Raw genomic sequence first — 22,356 nt, 5'->3', positions numbered from 1 at the left:
CCCAGCCCCAGCCCTCTGCAGGGCTTTTCCAACCCTTTCAGGGCTGGAGCAGGTGCTCACCCCGCTACAAGCAGGCTACAGCCTTGGTAGGAAGCTCTCAGCTGGGCTAGCTGGCCAGTAGGCTCAGCACACAGACCATACGGAAATCTTCAAGTAAGCAAATGAGTGCACAATTATCAACTAACCGCCCAAGCTCACTCCCAGGAGCACAGTCTTGCCTCTTTCAACTGGAGAAATCCCTTGCAAAACATCCCTGTTGGCTGCTCCTGTTCATTAGCTCACCGCAAGAAAGCCACTGAATCCTGTAGAGCAGGGATGGGCAAACTACAGCCTGGGGGCCGCATCTGGCCCTTCAAATGTTTTATTCCAGCCCTTGAGATCCTGCCAGGGCATGGGATCCAGGGCTTGTCCCACTCCATGCATTCCATGGCTCCATGTGGCTCCCGGAAGCAGCAGCATGTTCCAGGCCCCCCCCCCCATCTCCTACACATAGGGGAAGCCAGGGGGCTCTGCACACAGCCCCCGCTATCTGGAAATTGCAGCCAATGGGAGCTGCAGGGGTGGCACCTGTGGACAGGGCAGTGTGCAGAGCTGCCTGGCTGCACCTCCACATAGGAGCCAGAGGGGGGACATATCGCTGCTTCTGGGAGCTGCTTGGGGAAAGTGCTGCCCGGAGCCTGCACCCCAACCCCCTCCAGTGCCCCAACCCTGATCCCCCTCCCACCCTCCAGGTAATCCCTCATCCCCATCCCAGAGCCCGCACACCCCCACACCAATTTCATGAGCATTCATGGCCTGCCATACAATTTCTGTGCCCGGATGAAGCTCTCAGGCCAAAAAGTTTGCCCACCCCGGCTGTAGGGGAATCCTGGTCCTCATGGATGGAACACCAGATTCAGGAGACATGGCTCTGCCACTGACCTGCTTGGTGACCTTCACCTGCCTCAGTTTCCCATCTGTAAAACAGGGACAATACTGACCCTCCCTTGCAAAGTGCTTTGAAATCTGCTGTTATAAAGCGCTGTGTAGGAGTATGAAACAGACAGTACTGTTGAAAATGTATTTATTTTTCTCCAAATGATCTCTCAGGCAATAAATAAAAACAAACATGTCAACTTTCTAAAAAAACATACATATATACATCTGACACACATACAGACATCTGTAGCAACAGGACCACTGTGAGTGAGGGGGCTGGACCCAGGAATTATTGCATTGCTCTCCAGATTTTATCCAAAGCTGCCTCCTTGCTGTACCCTTGGAGAAGGATCTGTGGCCACCTTGGTCAGAGAGGACAGCCGGCTGCACAGATTCTGTGCGATCATCAAAAGCAAGGATGCTCTCCTATGGTGGGCCACGGTATTTTGTTACTTAAAGTGCAGGACAAGAGATCAGTGGCCATTTGAGGAGCCAGCACTAAAGCAAAAAACCCACACCCCTGTGTGTGCCCGTCCAGCAATGAGACAGTGGGAGCATTGAGGCCAGGCCAGCCATACCCAAATGGGCAGAGCACCATCCAGCACCACCAGCTGGAGCTGCCATCTTGTGGATAAAGTGTTAACCTGAGGTCCTGCTTGCTTTGGGCCCAAGCTCAGTGAAGACACCCCAGGAGCAGGAAGGGCCGAAGCCTCCTGGTGCCAGGTGGCACTGGAATTCACAATACCTGCTGTGATGCCAAGGGGCTACACCCATCCATCCATCCCCCCCATGGCACTGGCACCAAGCTCCACTTCTCGCTACACTCCCAGCCCTGCTCCAGGGGCCGGGACTAGGGAATCAGCAGCATGGGCGCCGAGGGCAAGGTGCTCAACTCCACCACACTCCACATGGAAGAAATTTTGAAGACAGAGACCCAGTGACACAACAGGCCTGGCTGCGTTTGGTTTCTTGCTCTTGGAAAAGATGGTCTTCAAACAAATCTGGGCATAGATTCCCCCCCTACGAACACTGAACTTCTTTGACCAGTTAATACGGTAGTAAAAAAAGGGCAGGTGATGGCAGTTTTGAACCTTACTCACAGGGAAGAGGTCACAGACTCCAGGGTGTATTTGCATTAAGAGTGGAATGATGTGAAATGCAGTGTTGCTCAATGCAGGCTGGTGAGCGTGCTCCATCTGTTAACTGATCAGATCACTGAGGCCTTGGCTTGGGGACGAGTTACCAGTTTTGGTGTGGCACATATAAAGGGACACATTTTCCAAAACCCAAAGCTATGACTGCAAGACATTGGCACGTGCAAAAGTAAAAGTAAAAGCAGCTGGAACTCAGAGGTGAAGCTTAGCTGCCTCTGTTGAACATTTGAGCCAAACTACCTTCATTTAACAGACTAGGGTATTCCTTTAATGGGTAATTTTAGCACATTCCAACCCAGGCTGAGTCAGGAGCCAAGGCGATGTTTAAGGGGGACTGAAAAGAAAAGAGAAACCCCTGCTCAGAACAGGTTGGTGGGGGCATTATTGAGATACCATTTTGGCAAACAGGACTGCTTCCTTCTGCCACAAGCAGCCCACCAGAGGGCAGGAGTCAGCTTGCCCAGCAGTATTTGGGTCTGGGGAACTGATGGTTCTCAGGGGTGCAGCGCTCTGGGGAGACAGTTCCCAACAGAACTAAGGCACAAATCCCATGGAGAAATAAACACCGCCAGGAAGGCAAGGGAAGATCTGTCTGCAGTGAAAAGTGTCTGACCCCCAGTGGCCAGAGTTGTCCACTGTCCCAGACACAGAGGAGGAAATTGTGCCATGAGCTGCGGTTGTGGTTTTTATTTCAATCTGCTGGGCTGGAAGCTTGGGGCTTGCTGCCATGGAGCCCGGGGGGGTCTCTACACAGCACAACAAATAAAACCCAGACCTAGGGCAATGAGGCTCAGAGCTCCCAGGTTGCAGAGCCCAGGCTCTAGCCCAAGGCAGAATGTATACACAGCTGTTTGTAGCCCCTAGCCCAAGCCTGAGTCAGCTGACCCGAGCTCTGAGATTTGCTGCTGCAGGGTTCCTGGGTTTTTTTGGGTAGTGTAGATGTACCTCGTTAGCTCCAGATCTCAGTGAAGTAAATGGGAGTTGTGCCAAGGGGACCAGGATCTGCATGCAGCTAGCGTGAATCTAAGGACACTGACAAGGGGACAAAAAGCTAGTAACCACATTACCAGCAAATGCAGTCTCAGGCACGATAGCATCTTCGTACAGCCAGATTCATTACTGGCCCTGAGTCGGGTTTGGAGCAGGGCATTGCAGACTTGTGGCTTGAAATGATGGGTACCTACTGACACCCGACTGCACTGTACATTCAGAGTGTGAGAGGACTCCCTTGTCCAGAAAGGACAGTGACCCTGCCCTGCCACAGCTGCCAAGATTGTTCCCTAATGGAGAAAACACTGCTCTAGTGGATAAAAAGGCTATTCTGATTTGGGAAATAACATTTCTGGGGCAGCCAGAGCAGCACCCTACTGTCACTGATGCTTATGAACTACTGATTAGCATGCCACGGTCCCAGGCTTCCTAGCCTAGCACTGTTCCCTTATATCCCCCGAGGATGGATCCCAAGCAAGCATCCAGGAGCCTCAGCACAGAGCACCCACCAGCTCATGCCAGGATATACAGTGTTCCAGAGGAGCGTGGGGAGTGCAAAGCAGGTGTATAAGCATTGGCCCCGCCCAAGTAAAGAAACCACCCTTTTCTGATGTAAGATACATTACTACAAGCAGGGCTAGGAAGGAGACAGGATACTACCTCTAGGTGCTACCCACTACGCACAAAGATTGTTCCTTGGACGGAAGAGTCCATGGCGCAGTGACTGAGTGATCTGAACTCACTTGTGTACAGCCTGGAAATACACACGTTAATCCCTGTCCCCCAACACAGGAGACTGGTACAGCAGTCCTTGCAGGTATGTGATAAGAGGATTTGTTCTCTAGCTGCTTTGAGACCTGCATGCTGTTGTGCTCATAGTTAACACACAAACAGGTTATAGAATCACTGACAGCACAAATGTTGCAGTTCAGTACTCGGAGGCAATCACTGCAATAAATCTCATGGGCTCAACTTTGTTTTTAGCAAGTCCATGTTTTAAAACCAGAAGTCTCCTGCCCAGGTTAAAAATATTTCTGCTGGGTGTTTGTTTTGGGGGATTTTATTAAAGAAATATTAGGGAAAAAATCAAAACCAGGCACTTTGGGAAATTGTAATTTTCTTCCCCAAACAAAACTGGTCAGACACATTGTCAGGATTTGTGGAATTCACAACTTCAAGCCTTGCTGCTTAAAAACAACAAAAAAAAAAAACAATGAGGTAAGGAGTTTCTCCGCGAAAACAAGGACCCCCATAGGCAGCTCGAAGCCAGCGGCAGACCAGCCGTTATTGCTCGGTGTCGAGGGGAGAGTGGCAATGCTGGCCAGCGAGGCCAGTCAGTTATTGCAGGCTCATGGCTGGCAGCGGCTGTGAGGTCAGCATCCCTCCTGCTGGAGGTGCTACCTCAGTGCTGTAGTTAGTGCCATGTGCTAACAGCTGGGCGAGGTGGTGATGGGGCTGTGCAGGTAGGGGAGGCTGCTGGGGGTCGCGTGCACCCCCATGGAGACCGGGAAGCTGAACACAAACTGGGAGGTTGGCGTGGAGGAGGTCTTGCCCCGCTCTCTCAGCGGCCCCGGGGGGCTGGCAGCCTCGGCAGCACAGGAGGTGGCCAGCACTTGGGACTCAAACTGCAGCAGCTGCCCCATGAAACTGAAGTTGGGGGAGATAATGCTCCTGCGCTGTTTGACAAACTCAAACGCCTCTTCTAGCTTCACACGCTTCTTCATCATCAGGTAGGCCAAGCAGATGGTGGCAGAGCGGGAGATGCCAGCCTGGCAGTGCACCAGTACCCGGCCGTGGCAGTCCTTCACCGAGTCTGGGGGCAGAAGGGAGGGAGTTGTGAATAGCTCCCCCAGCTCACATGGACAGCTCAGGAGCACCCCCTGCTGACAAAGGGCCACTGGCACAAGAGACAGGAGCTGTCAGACGAGGCCACATCTGTACAGAACAGCAGCCACAGCCCTGAAGCCCAGGTGATGGGGGAGCAGGGTCAGAAGCTCCATACAGCTGCTTGCCATTAGGTACCTCTGAGCACCCCTGCCTTCCACTGGGGCAGCAGGTGCTCATCCCTCCGGCAGGCCCCAGAGCTGGCCCACAGCAGGCCCCAGAGCTGGCCCACAGCAGGCACCCAAAGTGAGTGGGTGCTTTAAGGGGACCTTTCCAAACCAGTGTTTAACAGACGGGGGGCCTGCCCCGCTACGGTTCTAGATGGGGCACTGGGCCCTGGGAAAATGCACACTTCTCCTAGCCCAGAGGGGAAGCCCCTTGGGTGAGAGTAAGCCAGCCCTCCCCCACCCTAGTATCTGCCCTCCCCCACGCCCACCACACAGCTCCCAGGCTTAGCCAGCAGCGCACACATACCTATATACTCTATTGCTTCCATGAACCAGGAGCTGATGTCAGCCTTGTGGTTATCCTCCACTGGGATGCACTTGTACTGATAGTGTCCTTCGAAGTGATTGGGACAGTCTGACGAGACGTTCAAGAGGGCCGTGATGCCCAGCGTGTCCAGCATGTCCCTCCGGGCTGCGTGATACGCACTGCCAAGGTAGAGGAAAGGAAGGATTTCCACTGGGCCTCCCTGTTTCCGGAGAGAGCAACACAAAGGTCACTGTCAGGGGGGAACATCGCTGGGAGGCCAGGGGAGAATGTCATGCACAGAAGGGGGAGGAGGCTGAGACCAGCTACCAGCAAAAGCCAGCAAGTCCTGCATCTTCAAGAGTAACGCAGGAATTGGGGCATCTTTCGTTTGAATGGCCTACTCAGGGCCCCTTGAAGGGGCCTGGTTCCCAGGGTCTCATGCCAGGCCACTAAGAACAGAGACATGCAAAATCACTCCATGCTTCTGGAAATGTAGGTTCTGGTGCCCAGTGAGCAAATAAAACCCTCCAGCTCTGGTGTGAATCTCAAGCGTCTCCACCGAAGCCAGAGTCACTCTTGATTCAGGCCCACGTAACAGCAGACTGCAGCTCCAGCTCGGCAGGCTGCACACAGCCATGACAGACCAGTCCCCAGAGCCGAGAGCGGCACTCATTACAGCAGGCCTTCCCAAATGGGTTACCTACACAACCCTGTTGGAATGGACTATTTCCACCCAGGACCCCAGACAGCACGGGGGGACACCCTTTGAAAGAGCAAGATGCTGTCCTGCACACAGCAGGACCTCGCACGCACTGTCCATGTCAGGTTATGCCATGTGGTGACCCCCACCCCCGACGCTCAGGGCGTTACACATTTCATGGCATGTGGGAAAACCCTTTAAACACTAGGACCAAGGTCAGTGTGCATGGTGCTCCGAGCAGGGCTGAAGGATGGGGAAGCTACCTGATCATGCAGGGGGGTCCCACAGGAGCTGCACCCCAGTTCGATCGGCTCTGTGCTGGCTGGTGGAGAAATGCTGCTCAGGGATTTCGTTTTCGCACAGAATTCTGGGTACTCTGAATAAAACCTCTCGTAGCCTCCTGCAATTAAAGAGACAGGCATGAAGGGTCTGGAAAAGCGATTTCATTAGACAAATCTGTCTATAGGAGGCAGCCTGCATTCCCTGCCAACTACAGAGCCTAAGGGCCGACAATGCAGAGACCTGGCAGCTCTACATTTGCCACTAGATGTCACTACTGCAAGGAAACGGCTCCAGGGGATGGTGTCAGCCATTTCTAGTCTCCATCTCCTAGTCCGGCTCTCAGGGCAATGCTACCCGTGCACAGGGGAGGGATCGCCTAGGACGGCTACACTACCCGAGGGACCGCGCTCCCCCTGGAGTACATGACGCCTCACCTTAAGGAGCATCTGAGCTCGCAAGGGGCTATGCTCTGCCCCTCCTCTGGGCTCCCACGGAGGCATGAGCAGCTCCAGGAAAACCAAGACAAGGGCATTGCAGCAGCTCAGCACTTTCCAGGATCGGGCCATTGGCTCCCAACGTCCCTGCTCAGGGCTAGCTTTTCCCCAGCCCCCGGGTGGCCCTTGTGGGCAGCACACACAGCATCTCACTTGAAATCCAGCAGCCAAGGGGTGGGGTGGGCGAGCACTGTCTCAGCAATACACTTCTGCTCTCCGTGACTGTGTGTTTCCACCACCCAGCAGTCCCTCATCCCAGCTGAGGAGAGACCCCCTCGTGTCTTCCTGTCGGTCACCCAGCATACCTACCCCCTCCCTGCACAGAAGTTACAGAATTCCCAGAAGTGACCTACTACAGGACAGGCCTAACAAAGAAAATAACAGAACGCCACTAGCCGTCACCTTCAGCCCCCAACTAAAACCCCTCCAACGCATTATTAAGGATCTACAACCTATCCTGAAGGACGACCCATCACTCTCACAGATCTTGGGAGACAGGCCAGTCCTTGCCTACAGACAGCCCCCCAACCTGAAGCAAATACTCACCAACAACCACATACCACACAACAGAACCACTAACCCAGGAACCTATCCTTGCAACAAAGCCCATTGCCAACTGTGTCCACATATCTGTTCAGGGGACACCATCACAGGGCCTAATAACATCAGCCACACTATCAGAGGCTCGTTCACCTGCACATCCACCAATGTGATATATGCCATCATGTGCCAGCAATGCCCCTCTGCCATGTACATTGGTCAAACTGGACAGTCTCTACGTAAAGAATCAATGGACACAAATCAGATGTCAAGAATTATAACATTCAAAAACCAGTCGGAGAACACTTCAATCTCTCTGGTCACGCAATCACAGACATGAAGGTCGCTATCTTAAAACAAAAAAACTTCAAATCCAGACTCCAGCGAGAAACTGCTGAATTGGAATTCATTTGCAAATTGGATACTATTAATTTAGGCTTAAATAGAGACTGGGAGTGGCTAAGTCATTATGCAAGGTAGCTTATTTCCCCTTGTTTTTTCCTACCCCCCCCCCCAGATGTTCTGGTTTAACTTGGATTTAAACTTGGAGAGTGGTCAGTTTGGATGAGCTATTACCAGCAGGAGAGTGAGTTTGTGTGTGTATGGGGGTGGGGGGGGGGGGATGTGAGAAAACCTGGATTTGTGCTGGAAATGGCCCACCTTGATGATCACTTTAGATAAGCTATTACCAGCAGGACAGTGGGGTGGGAGGAGGTATTGTTTCATGGTCTCTGTGTGTATATAATGTCTGCTGCCATTTCCACGGTATGCATCCGATGAAGTGAGCTGTAGCTCACGAAAGCTCATGCTCAAATAAATGGGTTAGTCTCTAAGGTGCCACAAGTACTCCTTTTCTTTTTGCAAAGACAGACTAACACGGCTGTTACTCTGAAAAGAATAACCACCATGCTGGCAAAATCCAGCCCCGTGTCAGCATTTCTATAATGCAAGTAAACAGAAGCACCATCCTGGTACCCACGCTGGGCTCAGACCATGTCCTCATGGGGGATCAGCCCCCTTCCAACCACCATTGCAAGCCCCCAGTGCACATAGGAAAGTTGTCATTTACACTGGTTGAATTTTGTCCCCTCCCCTGCCCTGCGGGGCAGAGATCATTGGTCCTCTCCTGATCTCCTTACACTAGTGCCTGGTATGAGGGTAACCCCCAGTACAGAATCGGTCTTGGATTATTCCATTTTGTGGGTTGCAGCACCATGGCAAGCCAACGCTTATCTGCTCCCACTGAGGTCAGTGGCACAGGATGGGGCTCCATGCGAGTGTGGGTTCATGCACTCAAAGGGCAACATTGCCAGGGACTCACAAGACTGCCCTTGCCACGCACAGAGCATGAGAAGACACACGCCCACGAGCCTGGCTGCAGGAAGGGCCCCAGACTGCCGTTACATGCCAGACAGTTCCCTGCAGCAGAGCTGTGTCCAAGGCACAGCTGTGCACAGACTCCGTACTGAGCCACAGACCCTGCCAATGCCCTCATTCACACCCTCGGCACAAGCCTGGCCGCCAGGATCTGCCCCCCGACACAAAAATCCCACGCGGGGCAGAATTTTGCTCCACTGCACTTCCCATGGCTACAGCAGCGGAATGTCAGGGAGGGACCCGAACCAGATGCCAGCCAACCGTGCGTCACAACCTCCGTTCTCAAGGGATGCTTTCGGCAGGCCTGCCATCGATGTGGCAGAGGTTCTGTACCAGTGGAGCGTGACCCCAACCCTTCCAAGGGGAGTCACCAGCAGACTCCAACTGTGTTCGAAAGAGGGTCACGCCGCTGGGGCTATGAGGTCAGTGCGGGGCGGAGGATCTCTGGCGTAGGGCATTAGTAGCTGACTGTGGCCCCGGCAGTAGCCTATCTAGCCCTCCCCACCAACGACAGTTGGTGAAGGGGCGGGGCAGACTCAGTGCTCATTTATCAATCGTCACTCTTAATCGCTCACACTAGGGCAGTCTCCAGAGACTCCAGGAGCGTGCTCCGTGCGGTACGTACACAGAAATACAGCCCCTGCCCCACCGAGCTGGCAGATCCAGATTTCACAGCCCGTCTATAATTTTATTTTGCTTAAAGAAATTTGCCCAAATGCAAGTGTAGCTCTGGGAAGTGGTTAGGAGCAAACTAGTACCTTCACTCTTTCAGGGGTGCTAGAATCTCCTTCCCAAGGCTGCTCTGTCTTCAGGCTGAAAAATCCTCTTGATCCGTTAAGTAGCTTTTAGCTTGGAAGGGGAGGGGGACAGCAAGATTTTGTCAGAGTAGATAATAGGAGACTGTCCTGCCATCCTTATCTGCGAGAGTTTCCAAAAAGAAAGAACAACCTTGCAAAGGCAATTGTTCTGAGTTGTTTATACCAAGGGGGAAAAACCTGACAATTTTGATGGGCAAAAAACCCCAAAAACATCACATCTTCAAAGGCACCATACTCCAGAGACTGAAAAGCCAGCTGGACAGAGCTGGAGTAAAGCAGTTGCATGCTAGCTCAAGTGATAATGGAGAGCAGAAAACAGGTTATTGCCAGCTTTCAAAATTAAACTGGTGGGGCCATGACAGGGTAGCTTCTGTCACACTGTCTAAAGGAGGTGACATTTGCAATGTCCGAGACTTCTCTTTTCAAGCTACATTGGCCTGCTACCCTATCTTCCCATTCACACTGATCACTAGTTCCATCCGTTTGGAAAGAGGACCACATTGGAGTAAAGGTTTTTACCCTCTCCACCCCCAAGTCCAAGATATCACTTGAAAGTAGGAAATCAAATGAACTCACAACCCTGTGCTGAGCATCAGATCTAACAAGAGTTATATAAATGACTGGGGGGTGGCGGGGAGAGAGAAATCAGACTGTTTACCTTGCATCTCATGCTATAATTTACACTTGTGTGGAGCAACTGTGAAATTCACCTTGTGTAGTCACTTATACCTATGCAAGTTAGGTTTTGCTAGCAGATCGGTATGGTTTTAGATGGTGGGGGGAATCAGATGCTTATCGTCGTCAAGAAGCTCTGGATCTATGCTGTTCTACCTCATCACAAGTCGTCTTCTTTCCCTTTCCCCACACTGCAGTCCCCTGCTCAAAGGAGCTTTTTAAAAGTTAACTCTTGGCCTAGTTCCCCCGTGCCTTACAGTTTATGGAATCAGACAGACAATGCTTATCCCTGTGATTAAGGGTTTGCTGTATCACACTTACAGATATTAAAAAAGAAAACCCACACAAACACAGATCTGATGATGCTGTGGAAACAGCTTGTTGGTTTTCGTAATTGTCCATGTGATAGTCAATCACAGATGGCTTCATATTTTCCTACTAACAGACAAAACAGAGCTGTTATTGATTGGCTCTAGTGCAGGGACTCAAATGTCATCTGTTTACCTCCAGGGATATTTCTCTCTCTTTTAAAGACAAATGATCTTTGAGTCCTTGTAAATGTTGACCTCTGTTAAAAATCCATATTGTGCATGTAACTAAGCTGTTTTATCATCACTGCAGGAATCTAGCCACAGTAGGGCTGTGTCTACACTATGTACCTTTTAGCAACACAGCTATGCCATTAAAAGGTGTGCAGTGTAGCTGCTCTGTCAGCAGGAGAGCTCTCCTGCCAACAAAAAATCCCCCCCCCCAAATGAGCAGTGTTAGGAGCACTCTGCTGCCGACAAACTGCTGTTCACAGCAGCGCTTTTTGTTGGTAAAAAGCTTTTGTCACTTGGGGTGGGTGTTTCTAAGTTTTACTGATGGAAGTCCGGTGACATAGAATCATAGAATATCAGGGTTGGAAGGGACCCCTGAAGGTCATCTAGTCCAACCCCCTGCTCGAAGCAGGACCAATTCCCAGTTAAATCATCCCAGCCAGGGCTTTGTCAAGCCTGACCTTAAAAACCTCTAAGGAAGGAGATTCTACCACCTCCCTAGGTAACGCATTCCAGTGTTTCACCACCCTCTTAGTGAAAAAGTTTTTCCTAATATCCAATCTAAACCTCCCCCACTGCAACTTGAGACCATTACTCCTCGTTCTGTCATCTGCTACCATTGAGAACAGTCTAGAGCCATCCTCTTTGGAACCCCCTTTCAGGTAGTTGAAAGCAGCTATCAAATCCCCCCTCGTTCTTCTCTTCTGCAGGCTAAACAATCCCAGCTCCCTCAGCCTCTCCTCATAACTCATGTGTTCCAGACCCCTAATCATTTTTGTTGCCCTTCGCTGGACTCTCTCCAATTTATCCACATCCTTCTTGTAGTGTGGGGCCCAAAACTGGACACAGTACTCCAGATGAGGCCTCACCAATGTCGAATAGAGGGGAACGATCACGTCCCTCGATCTGCTCGCTATGCCCCTACTTATACATCCCAAAATGCCATTGGCCTTCTTGGCAACAAGGGCACACTGCTGACTCATATCCAGCTTCTCGTCCACTGTCACCCCTAGGTCCTTTTCCGCAGAACTGCTGCCTAGCCATTCGGTCCCTAGTCTGTAGCTGTGCATTGGGTTCTTCCGTCCTAAGTGCAGGACCCTGCACTTATCCTTATTGAACCTCATCAGATTTCTTTTGGCCCAATCCTCCAATTTGTCTAGGTCCTTCTGTATCCTATCCCTCCCCTCCAGCGTATCTACCACTCCTCCCAGTTTAGTATCATCCGCAAATTTGCGGAGAGTGTAATCTACACCATCCTCCAGATCATTTATGAAGATATTGAACAAAACCGGCCCCAGGACCGACCCTTGGGGCACTCCACTTGATACCGGCTGCCAACTAGACATGGAGCCATTGATCACTACCCGTTGAGCCCGACAATCTAGCCAGCTTTCTACCCACCTTATAGTGCATTCATCCAGCCCATACTTCCTTAACTTGCTGACAAGAATACTGTGGGAGACCATGTCAAAAGCTTTGCTAAAGTCAAGAAACAATACATCCACTGCTTTCCCTTCATCCACAGAACCAGTAATCTCATCATAAAAGGCAATTAGATTAGTCAGGCATGACCTTCCCTTGGTGAATCCATGCTGGCTGTTCCTGTTCACCTTCCTCTCATGCAAGTGCTTCAGGATTGATTCTTTGAGGACCTGCTCCATGATTTTTCCAGGGACTGAGGTGAGGCTGACTGGCCTGTAGTTCCCAGGATCCTCCTTCTTCCCTTTTTTAAAGATTGGCACTACATTAGCCTTTTTCCAGTCATCCGGGACTTCCCCGGTTCGCCACGAGTTTTCAAAGATAATGGCCAATGGCTCTGCAATCACAACCGCCAATTCCTTCAGCACTCTCGGATGCAACTCGTCCGGCCCCATGGACTTGTGCACATCCAGCTTCTCTAAATAGTCCCTAACCACCTCTATCTCCACAGAGGGCTGGCCATCTCTTCCCCATTTTGTGATGCCCAGCGCAGCAGTCTGGGAGCTGACCTTGTTAGTGAAAATAGAGGCAAAAAAAGCATTCAGTACTTCAGCTTTTTCCACATCCTCTGTCACTAGGTTGCCTCTCTCATTCAGTAAGGGGCCCACACTTTCCTTGGCTTTCTTCTTGTTGCCAACACACCTGAAGAAACTCTTCTTGTTACTCTTGACATCTCTCGCTAGCTGCAGCTCCAGGTGAGATTTGGCCCTCCTGATTTCATTCCTACATGCCCGAGCAATATTTTTATACTCTTCCCTGGTCATATGTCCAACCTTACACTTCTTGTAAGCTTCTTTTTTATGTTTAAGATCCGCTAGGATTTCACCGTTAAGCCAAGCTGGTCGCCTGCCATATTTACTATTCTTTCGACTCATTGGGATGGTTTGTCCCTGTAACCTCAACAGGGATTCCTTGAAATACAGCCAGCTCTCCTGGACTCCTTTCCCCTTCAAGTTAGTCCCCCAGGGGATCCTGGCCATCCGTTCCCTGAGGGAGTCGAAGTCTGCTTTCCTGAAGTCCAGGGTCCGTATCCTGCTGCTTACCTTTCTTCCCTGTGTCAGGATCCTGAACTCAACCAACTCATGGTCACTGCCTCCCATATTCCCATCCACTTTTGCTTCCCCCACTAATTCTACCCGGTTTGTGAGCAGCAGGTCAAGAAAAGCGCCCCCCCCAGTTGGCTCCTCTAGCACTTGCGCCAGGAAATTGTCCCCTACGCTTTCCAAAAACTTCCTGGATTGTCTATGCACCGCTGTATTGCTCTCCCAGCAGATATCAGGAAAATTAAAGTCACCCATGAGAATCAGGGCATGCGATCTAGTAGCTTCCGTGAGTTGCCGGAAGAAAGCCTCATCTACCTCATCCCCCTGGTCCGGTGGTCTATAGCAGACTCCCACCACGACATCACTCTTGTTGCTCACACTTCTAAACTTAATCCAGAGACACTCAGGTTTTTCTACAGTTTCGTACCGGAGCTCTGAGCAGTCATACTGCTCCCTTACATACAGTCCTACTCCCCCACCTTTTCTGCCCTGCCTATCCTTCCTGAACAGTTTATATCCATCCATGACAGTGCTCCAGTCATGTGAGTTATCCCACCAAGTCTCTGTTATTCCAATCACGTCATAGTTCCTTGACATCACCAGGACCTCCAGTTCTCCCTGCTTGTTTCCAAGGCTTTGTGCATTCGTATATAAGCACTTGAGATAACCTGTTGATCGCCCCTCATTCCCAGTATGAGGCAGGAGCCCTCCCCTCACAGACATTCCTGCCTGTGCTTCCTCCCGGTATCCCGCTTTCCCACTTACCTCAGGGCTTTGGTCTCCTTCCCCCGGTGAACCTAGTTTAAAGCCCTCCTCACTAGGTTAGCCAGCCTGCTCGCGAAGATGCTCTTCCCTCTCTTTGTAAGATGGAGCCCGTCTCTGCCCAGCACTCCTCCTTCATGGAACACCATCCCATGGTCAAAGAATCCAAAGCCTTCTCTCCGACACCACCTGCGTAGCCATTCGTTGACTTCCACGATTCGACGGTCCCTACCCAGGCCTTTTCCTTCCACGGGGAGGATGGACGAGAACACCACTTGCGCCTCCAACTCCTTTATCCCTCTTCCCAGAGCCACGTAGTCCGCAGTGATCCGCTCAAGGTCATTCTTGGCAGTATCATTGGTTCCCACGTGGAGAAGCAGGAAGGGGTAGCGATCCGAGGGCTTGATGAGTCTCGGCATCCCCCCTCATTCTTCTCTTCTGCAGACTAAACAATCCCAGCTCCCTCAGCCTCTCCTCATAAGTCATGTGTTCTAGACCCCTAATCATTTTTGTTGCCCTTCGCTGGACTCTCTCCAATTTATCCACATCCTTCTTGTAGTGTGAGGCCCAAAACTGGACACAGTACTCCAGATGAGGCCTCACCAATGTCGAATAGAGGGGAACGATCACGTCCCTCGATCTGCTCGCTATGCCCCTACTTATACATCCCAAAATGCCATTGGCCTTCTTGGCAACAAGGGCACACTGCTGACTCATATCCAGCTTCTCGTCCACTGTCACCCCTAGGTCCTTTTCCGCAGAACTGCTGCCTAGCCATTCGGCCCCTAGTCTGTAGCGGTGCATTGGATTCTTCTGTCCTAAGTGCAGGACCCTGCACTTATCCTTATTGAACCTCATCAGATTTCTTTTGGCCCAATCCTCCAATTTGTCTAGGTCCTTCTGTATCCTATCCCTCCCCTCCAGCGTATCTACTACTCCTCCCAGTTTAGTATCATCCGCAAATTTGCGGAGAGTGCAATCTACACCATCCTCCAGATCATTTATGAAGATATTGAACAAAACCGGCCCCAGGACCGACCGCTGGGGCACTCCACTTTGTCCACAAATCCTAAGGTAGTTGCTGAAATCTTAATCCACAAGATGTGTTTCATCCCAGCCAGACTACTGCAGTTCTGGGTTTGCAGGCCTTGCAATTACTGTTCCTTGGTGGCAACTTCTATAAAACCCAGCAGACTGATTACTTGGCCTACATTTTGCCTTCCAGCATCCTGCCCCATATTAGAAGGGCATTCACTGAAATACAGCACTCGGTAGATTTCCGGTATGCTTAGTCGTCAGGTGTCTCAGGCCTCTGAGGAGATCAACACATCACATCCTCATGTACCCTTATTTCTCTAGATTCCAGGTTCTGCCTGTTTCTCATTGCCTTTGAGGTGTGACTCTGTAGCATGACCAGCAGCGAAAAAGAATTGCAAGAAGAAGATGGAAGAGCATCCACTGTCCAACAGCCACCGCACAACAGGGGAGCTGGCAGCTGCTGCCTTCATAGAAACACTCATGCTCTGGAAGGAATAACAGAAAAGGGTAGGATGACAATTCATTGTGAGCTGGTGGGGGTGTTACACAACACCTTCTCTTTACAACTGCTAGACTCCCACGTGAGATTACCTTTTGCCGGAATTCTGGTTTCTCTTCTTGTTTAATACCTATGAAGAGTTTTCATGTTTTAGGACTATTTTAATTAAGTCTCTAGGGCTTGGATCTTGAAGCCATCACACCCAGGGGAAACTCCCACAGACACTGGTGCTGTGTGTGTCTCAGAGGACAGAGCTGAACAACCATAGCATCAGGCCACAGGTTGTTCCCCACTGTCAGCTTCCAGATGGCACCTCTGTCTTCCAGGCAGGAACGGGCAGGCCCAGCATGAAATCCGGGCCCCACTGACATCAAAGGCTGTTTTGCCATTGACTGCAATGACTCATTCATTGATTCATTCATTCATGCAATGAGATTCAGCTCTCAGTCACTCCAGCCTAAATGAAGCTGGACAGCAATGAAGTACTCAGAATCTGGCCCTAAAGCCATGTTAATTGTGAGCTATGCGTCTTGGCTGTGCAATTCTTTGTGTCGTCCATCCCCAATAAAGGTTGTGATTTAGTTCTAAAGTTTGATTGCACTGGTAAAAAAAACTGAACTGGAAATTTGCATTGACTGTGTGCACCTAGTGGGAACAGGCCCAGCTTCAGCAAAGCACTCAAACAGGTTTTTTGTGTGCACGCGCTTAAATCCCTCCCTGTTCACCCCCTCCTGAAGTCAATGGGATTTTTTTGCAGGATCAAGGCCAGAGAGAAAGGATACCTCCCCCTCCACACACACAATTTGCTGCCTGATTTAACAATCTGATGCTAACATTTCACTCCATCCGGAGGTTCTGCTGCTCGTATTATTGAATGATGTTCCCCTAACCCTTTTTCTTGATAGGCAGCCTGTGTATTAAAACACTGCACTCCATGACAGACAGAACCCCAAGGCGGGATTACAAGTAATACGAAGTCGCTGGTCTAGAAGAATGTCATAGCTTTGATTACAGCAACTGTAGGCAGGCAGGGTGGTCTAGCCTGTGGAGCTGCAGGTTCTTGGGTCTTAATTGTGATTTAGCCACTGCGTCACTGCGTTTGGGAAGACATTCGGATCTCCTTGTACTCCACTTAACCCAGCTGCACGACTGCTTTAAAGCCTGGTTTCACTCTACAGCGGATACGACAGGTCAGCTCACCTGACTCCCATTAGGTCAAACAGTAACCCCATGCACAACTTAAAAAAAGACAGGTTACAGTGAATTTAACATAACAGATGGGGGGTCTGATATTGCTCCCACTGACTTCATTAGGAGAAAGTTTACCCTCACCCCCATGTCAAGTGCCATACAAACACCCTTAGGTGTAACATGTCTTTCTTGTGAAAAAGCTTTGAGATTTTACATATAATCTAAGACTGGAGAACCAAAGGGTCAAGTTTTACAGGAAGGAATAATTCATAGTCAAACAAGTGACAAGAAACCAAGTCAGGCCCAATTTTTTTTAAATGTAAAAGTGAATCTAGTCAGCCATGGTATTCAAACAAGCCAGCATTTCACGTTTGCAAAAAGACCAAACACATTTATACTAGATGCCATTGCTATGTAAGTGTTTAGTCTTAGAAAAGCGCCGCTGTTTTTACTGTGCCTAGCACCACGTAAATGTCAAATATTATGTTTAACCAATCTGTTAACGGACTCACCATCATCTAATGGCACACACAGATCCCTACGTAAAACCAACAGATTCAAACTTGTTAGCCGAAAGACAAAAATGTAATTCCACTGGCGGCTCACTTTACCCAAACACACACAGAAGTAGAAGAAAAATTTATTTTAAAAAAATGGTCATTACTGTCGGTCTGCTTTTAAAATAGTGACTATTGGAGGCAGACAGTTTATAAAAAAAATAATCAGCAGCTGATAAATCTCTGGAACTGGGTGGTCTTTCTACTACAGTGAACCACACTTCAGACGACTTTTGCTCAAGCAAAATCTGCCTTCAGCAACCCAGCCACACCAGCATCCCAATGTGGACACTTTTTTTAAAAAAAAAAAGTTTCATTTGATTCAAATTAGTTCCATCTACCCAGTCTAAAGATCTGCGTAGTTCTGTCATTACCAATCCATCTCCCACTGATCTCAGTCTGCTTTAAAGTTGGACATAGCTGAAGAGCACCAGAGAAACAGAATATATTCTCAAAAAGAAAAGGAGTACTTGTGGCACCTTAGAGACTAACCAATTTATTTGAGCATGAGCTTTCGTGAGCTACAGCTCACTTCATCAGATGAAGTACTCCTTTTCTTTTTGCGAATACAGACTAACACGGCTGTTCCTCTGAAACCAGAATATATTCTAAATATCAAGCTTGATGGAGAACATTCCTGAAATTTTATTAAAAATGTGCACGTGGATCCCATCTGGTTTATCCTAAAACTCGTGCTTGGCTTGTAAGAGACCCTTTGGACCTCAGGGTCAAGGCTATACTTCGAAAAATAAGGTAGTAGGTCAGGTGTCAGAGTAGCGGCCGTGTCAGTCTGTACCCACAAAAACAAAAGGAGGACTTGTGGCACCTTAGAGACTAACCCATTTCTTTGAGCATGAGCTTTCGTGAGCTACAGCTCACTTCATCGGCTGCATACAGTGGACAATACAGCGGGGAGATTTTATATTTATATTTTATAAAATCTCCCCATTGTATTGTCCACTGCATGCATCCGATGAAGTGGGTTTTAGCCCACGAGAGCTTATGCTCAAAGAAATGGGTTAGTCTCTAAGGTGCCGCAAGTCCTCCTGTTCTTTTCCTAGTAGTTCAGTTAAGCTGGACACAGAGAATTGACTAATTATAGCATTGTTCGTATCATTAAACCCTGTTAGTTAGCAAAATCAGCACATCCCCAGTCTGACTGCAAAACTCTAGACCAAAAAAAGGACATGCAGGGGCACCAGAACCCTTCAAGAAGGGTTGTTTGGGGTTTTTTTTTTTAAATTACATTATTGCTTTATCCTAAAAACACCACAGAAAGAGGAGTGGAGAAAATGAAATCCTCCTTGCGCTCAGACAGTTTTCTTTTGTCCTGAGACCAGCACATTATTCCAGGCAGTCAGGAACGTTAACACGGTTCTATACAGGAATAAAGCAGAGTTCCCTTCAAAAAGCACATTCCAGCTGCCACACCACCGCACCCGCCCGCAAACAGAAGCGAATTTGGCTGCGCGCTTCTAGATCCCGTTTGATCTTTGTCACAAACACTCAGCTCCGGTGGTTCCGCCTCCCCCGGTAAAATGTTAACAAGGGGGTGAGAAAACCAGGAAACCTAAACCGAAAAAAAAATCCTGCAACTCGCCTTCGCGGTTCAAGCAAAGGTCACCAGTAGCATTTCCCCAACAGCTGGCCGGTCAAACGGGCAGGAACCAACTGGAGCAGACAATAAACCCGCTGTCCGCGGGCCCACCCTAAGCCACAGGCGTGCTGCCGAGGCAGCCTCCAGCCCCCAAAGGGGAAGGAAGGCGGCGGAGGGGTCCTTTGATCCCCCCCCCCCCCAGGTCTGCAGGCTGGCTGGGCGGGCGAAAGAATGAATGGAATGTGCCCGTGTGAACGGAAGAAAGGAAACGCAGGATCCGCCCCCCCGCACGGCACCCGGAGCCTGCCTGCCAGTCCCGCAGCCGACGAATACAGCACGGCCCATGGGTCACACTCAGCCCCCTGCGAGCCTTGCAATGTGTGCACGGCCCCCCCCCTCGCCCCGCTGCACGGGGCTCCAGCCCCCCCCGCTGCACGGGGCTCCAGCTCCAGCCCCCCCCACACCTCCATGCACGAGGCTCCACACACCCCCCCACGCACAGAGCTCCACACACACACCCAGACCCCCCCCAGCTCCACGGGGCTCCCCCCCCACACCTCCATGCACGGGGCTCCACCCCCAGCCCTCACCCCGACTCCCCCAGCCCCCCCCCCCCGCTGCACGGGGCTCCACCCCCAGCGCCCCCCCACCTCCATGCACGAGGCTCCACACCCCCCCCCATGCGCCCCCAGCACCTCCATGCACGGAGCTCCATACACACACCCAGGCCCCCCCCCCAGCTGCACGGGGCCTCCCCCCCCACACCTCCATGCACGGAGCTCCACACACACACCCAGGCCCCCCCCAGCTGCATGGGGCTCCCCCCCACACCTCCATGCACGGGGCTCCACACACCCCCCCACGCACCCCCAGCACCTCCATGCACGGAGCTCCCCCCAGGCCCCCCCCCCAGCTGCACGGGGCTCCCCCCCCACCTCCATGCACGAGGCTCCACACCCCCCCCCACGCACAGAGCTCCACACACACACCCAGCCCCCCCCCCCAGCTGCACGGGGCTCCCCCCCACACACACCTCCATGCACGGGGCTCCACACACACACCCAGCCCCCCCCCGCTGCATGGGGCTCCCCCCCCCACACCTCCATGCACGGGGCTCCACACACACACCCAGCCCCCCCCCGCTGCATGGGGCTCCCCCCCCCCACACCTCCATGCACGGGGCTCCACACACACACCCAGGCCCCCCCCCCCCAGCTGCACGGGGCCTCCCCCCCCACACCTCCATGCACGGGGCTCCACACACACACCCAGGCCCCCCCCCAGCTGCACGGGGCTCCCCCCCCCACACCTCCATGCACGGGGCTCCACACACACACCCAGGCCCCCCCCCAGCTGCACGGGGCTCCCCCCCCCACACCTCCATGCACGGGGCTCCACACACACACCCAGCCCCCCCCCCCCGCTGCACGGGGCTCCCCCCCCCACACCTCCATGCACGGGGCTCCACACCCCCCCCACGCACCCCCAGCCCGGGCGCACCTTTGAGCAGGCGGATGTCGGCGCGCGCCGTGTCGCGGCGCAGCGCCCGCACCACCAGCCACACGGTGCTGTCCTCCCGCAGGCTCTCGGCGCGGGCGCTGCGCTCGTCGTAGAGCACCACGGCGGGGAAGAGGCCGGCGCGCAGGCGGGCGCGCACCTCGCCCTCGGCCGGCAGGATCTGCTCCAGGCTGACGGCGCCCTTGGCGCGGCGCCGCACGATGCTGTTGCAGCGCACGCTGAGCGCGCCGCGGATGTGGCCGGCGCCGTGGGCCAGGAAGGGCCGGCAGTCCAGCAGCAGCGGGCAGCGCCCGGGGCCCGCCTCGCGCCGCAGCAGCCGCCGCAGCGCGCTGCCCTCCACCTCGCGCAGCTCCCCCATGGCGCGCGGGCGGGCAGCGGGGCCGCGCGGCCGGGAGCCCTGGCGGAGGCGCTCGGGCCCGGCCCTTTACAGCGCCCGGCCCCGCCCCGCCGCCGCGCGCCGGCCGCTGAATGGAGCGCGGGGCCCGCCCGCCCCGCGTCACCGCCATTCACAAAACCCGGCGGGGCGGAGGGGGCGGCGCTGCTCCGGCTGGTGAATGGGGCCGCGGGGGGATGGGCGGGCGAGCGAGCGCGCGCCGTGTGAGGCCGCTGTCCCCGGGGGCGCGGGGCACAGCTCCTCTGCTGGGGGCCCATAGGGCCAGGGGCCTCTGCTCTGCTGGGGGTCCTCGGGGCCAGGGGCCTCTGCTCTGCTGGGGGTCCTCGGGGCATGGCTCCTCTGCTGGGGGCCCACAGGGCCGGGGGCCTCTGCTCTGCTGGGGGTCCTCGGGGCATGGCTCCTCTGCTGGGGGCCCACAGGGCCGGGGGCCGGCTCCTCTGCTGGGGGCCCTCGGGGCCGGCTCCTCTGCTGGGGGCCCACAGGGCCGGGGGCCGGCTCCTCTGCTGGGGGTCCTCGGGGCATGGCTCCTCTGCTGGGGGCCCTCGGGGCCGGCTCCTCTGCTGGGGGCCCACAGGGCCGGGGGCCGGCTCCTCTGCTGGGGGCCCACGGGGCCGGCTCCTCTGCTGGGGGCCCACGGGGCCGGCTCCTCTGCTGGGGGCCCACGGGGCCGGCTCCTCTGCTGGGGGCCCACGGGGCCGGCTCCTCTGCTGGGGGCCCACAGGGCCGGGGGCCGGCTCCTCTGCTGGGGGCCCACAGGGCCGGGGGCCGGCTCCTCTGCTGGGGGTCCTCGGGGCACGGCTCCTCTGCTGGGGGCCCACAGGGCCAGGGGCCTCTGCTCTGCTTGGGGTCCTCGGGGCATGGCTCCTCTGCTGGGGGCCCATAGGGCCGGGGGCTGGCTCCTCTGCTGGGGGCCCATAGGGCCGGGGGCTGGCTCCTCTGCTGGGGGCCCATAGGGCCGGGGGCTGGCTCCTCTGCTGGGGGCCCATAGGGCCGGGGGCTGGCTCCTCTGCTGGGGGCCCATAGGGCCGGGGGCTGGCTCCTCTGCTGGGAGTCCTCAGGGCCGGCTTTTCTGCTGGGGGCCCATAGGGCCAGGGGCCTCTCCTCTGCTGGGGGTCCTTGGGGCATAGCTCCTCTGCTGGGGGCCCACAGGGCCGGGGGCCGGCTCCTCTGCTGGGGGCCCTCGGGGCATGGCTCCTCTGCTGGGGGCCCACAGGGCCGGGGGCCGGCTCCTCTGCTGGGGGCCCTCGGGGCATGGCTCCTCTGCTGGGGGCCCACAGGGCCGGGGGCCGGCTCCTCTGCTGGGGGCCCTCGGGGCCGGCTCCTCTGCTGGGGGCCCACAGGGCCGGGGGCCAGCTGCTCTGCTGGGGGTCCTCGGGGCATGGCTCCTCTGCTGGGGGCCCACAGGGCCAGGGGCCTCTGCTCTGCTGGGGGTC

General features: G+C 53.7%; 1 protein-coding gene across 1 annotated transcript; it reads right to left on the bottom strand.

Moving 5' to 3' along the window:
• Nucleotides 1-1,046: 1,046 nt before the first annotated feature.
• DUSP4 (dual specificity phosphatase 4) lies at nucleotides 1,047-20,908 on the bottom strand. The gene is made up of 4 exons (XM_048846845.2): nucleotides 20,512-20,908; nucleotides 6,384-6,520; nucleotides 5,421-5,640; nucleotides 1,047-4,875 (listed from the first exon to the last, which is right to left on the bottom strand). Exons 1-4 carry the CDS (start codon nucleotides 20,885-20,887, stop codon nucleotides 4,490-4,492), a joined length of 1,119 nt encoding a protein of 372 aa, XP_048702802.2. The 5' UTR covers nucleotides 20,888-20,908; the 3' UTR covers nucleotides 1,047-4,489.
• Between the last annotated feature and the right edge of the window lie 1,448 nt (nucleotides 20,909-22,356).

Source organism: Caretta caretta, chromosome 4, assembly GCF_965140235.1.
Source record: "Caretta caretta isolate rCarCar2 chromosome 4, rCarCar1.hap1, whole genome shotgun sequence".
In the NCBI taxonomy this organism is placed as follows: domain Eukaryota; kingdom Metazoa; phylum Chordata; order Testudines; family Cheloniidae; genus Caretta; species Caretta caretta.
The sequence above is the reverse complement of the archived record's forward strand: the minus strand, read 5'-3'. Positions and strand labels throughout refer to the sequence as shown.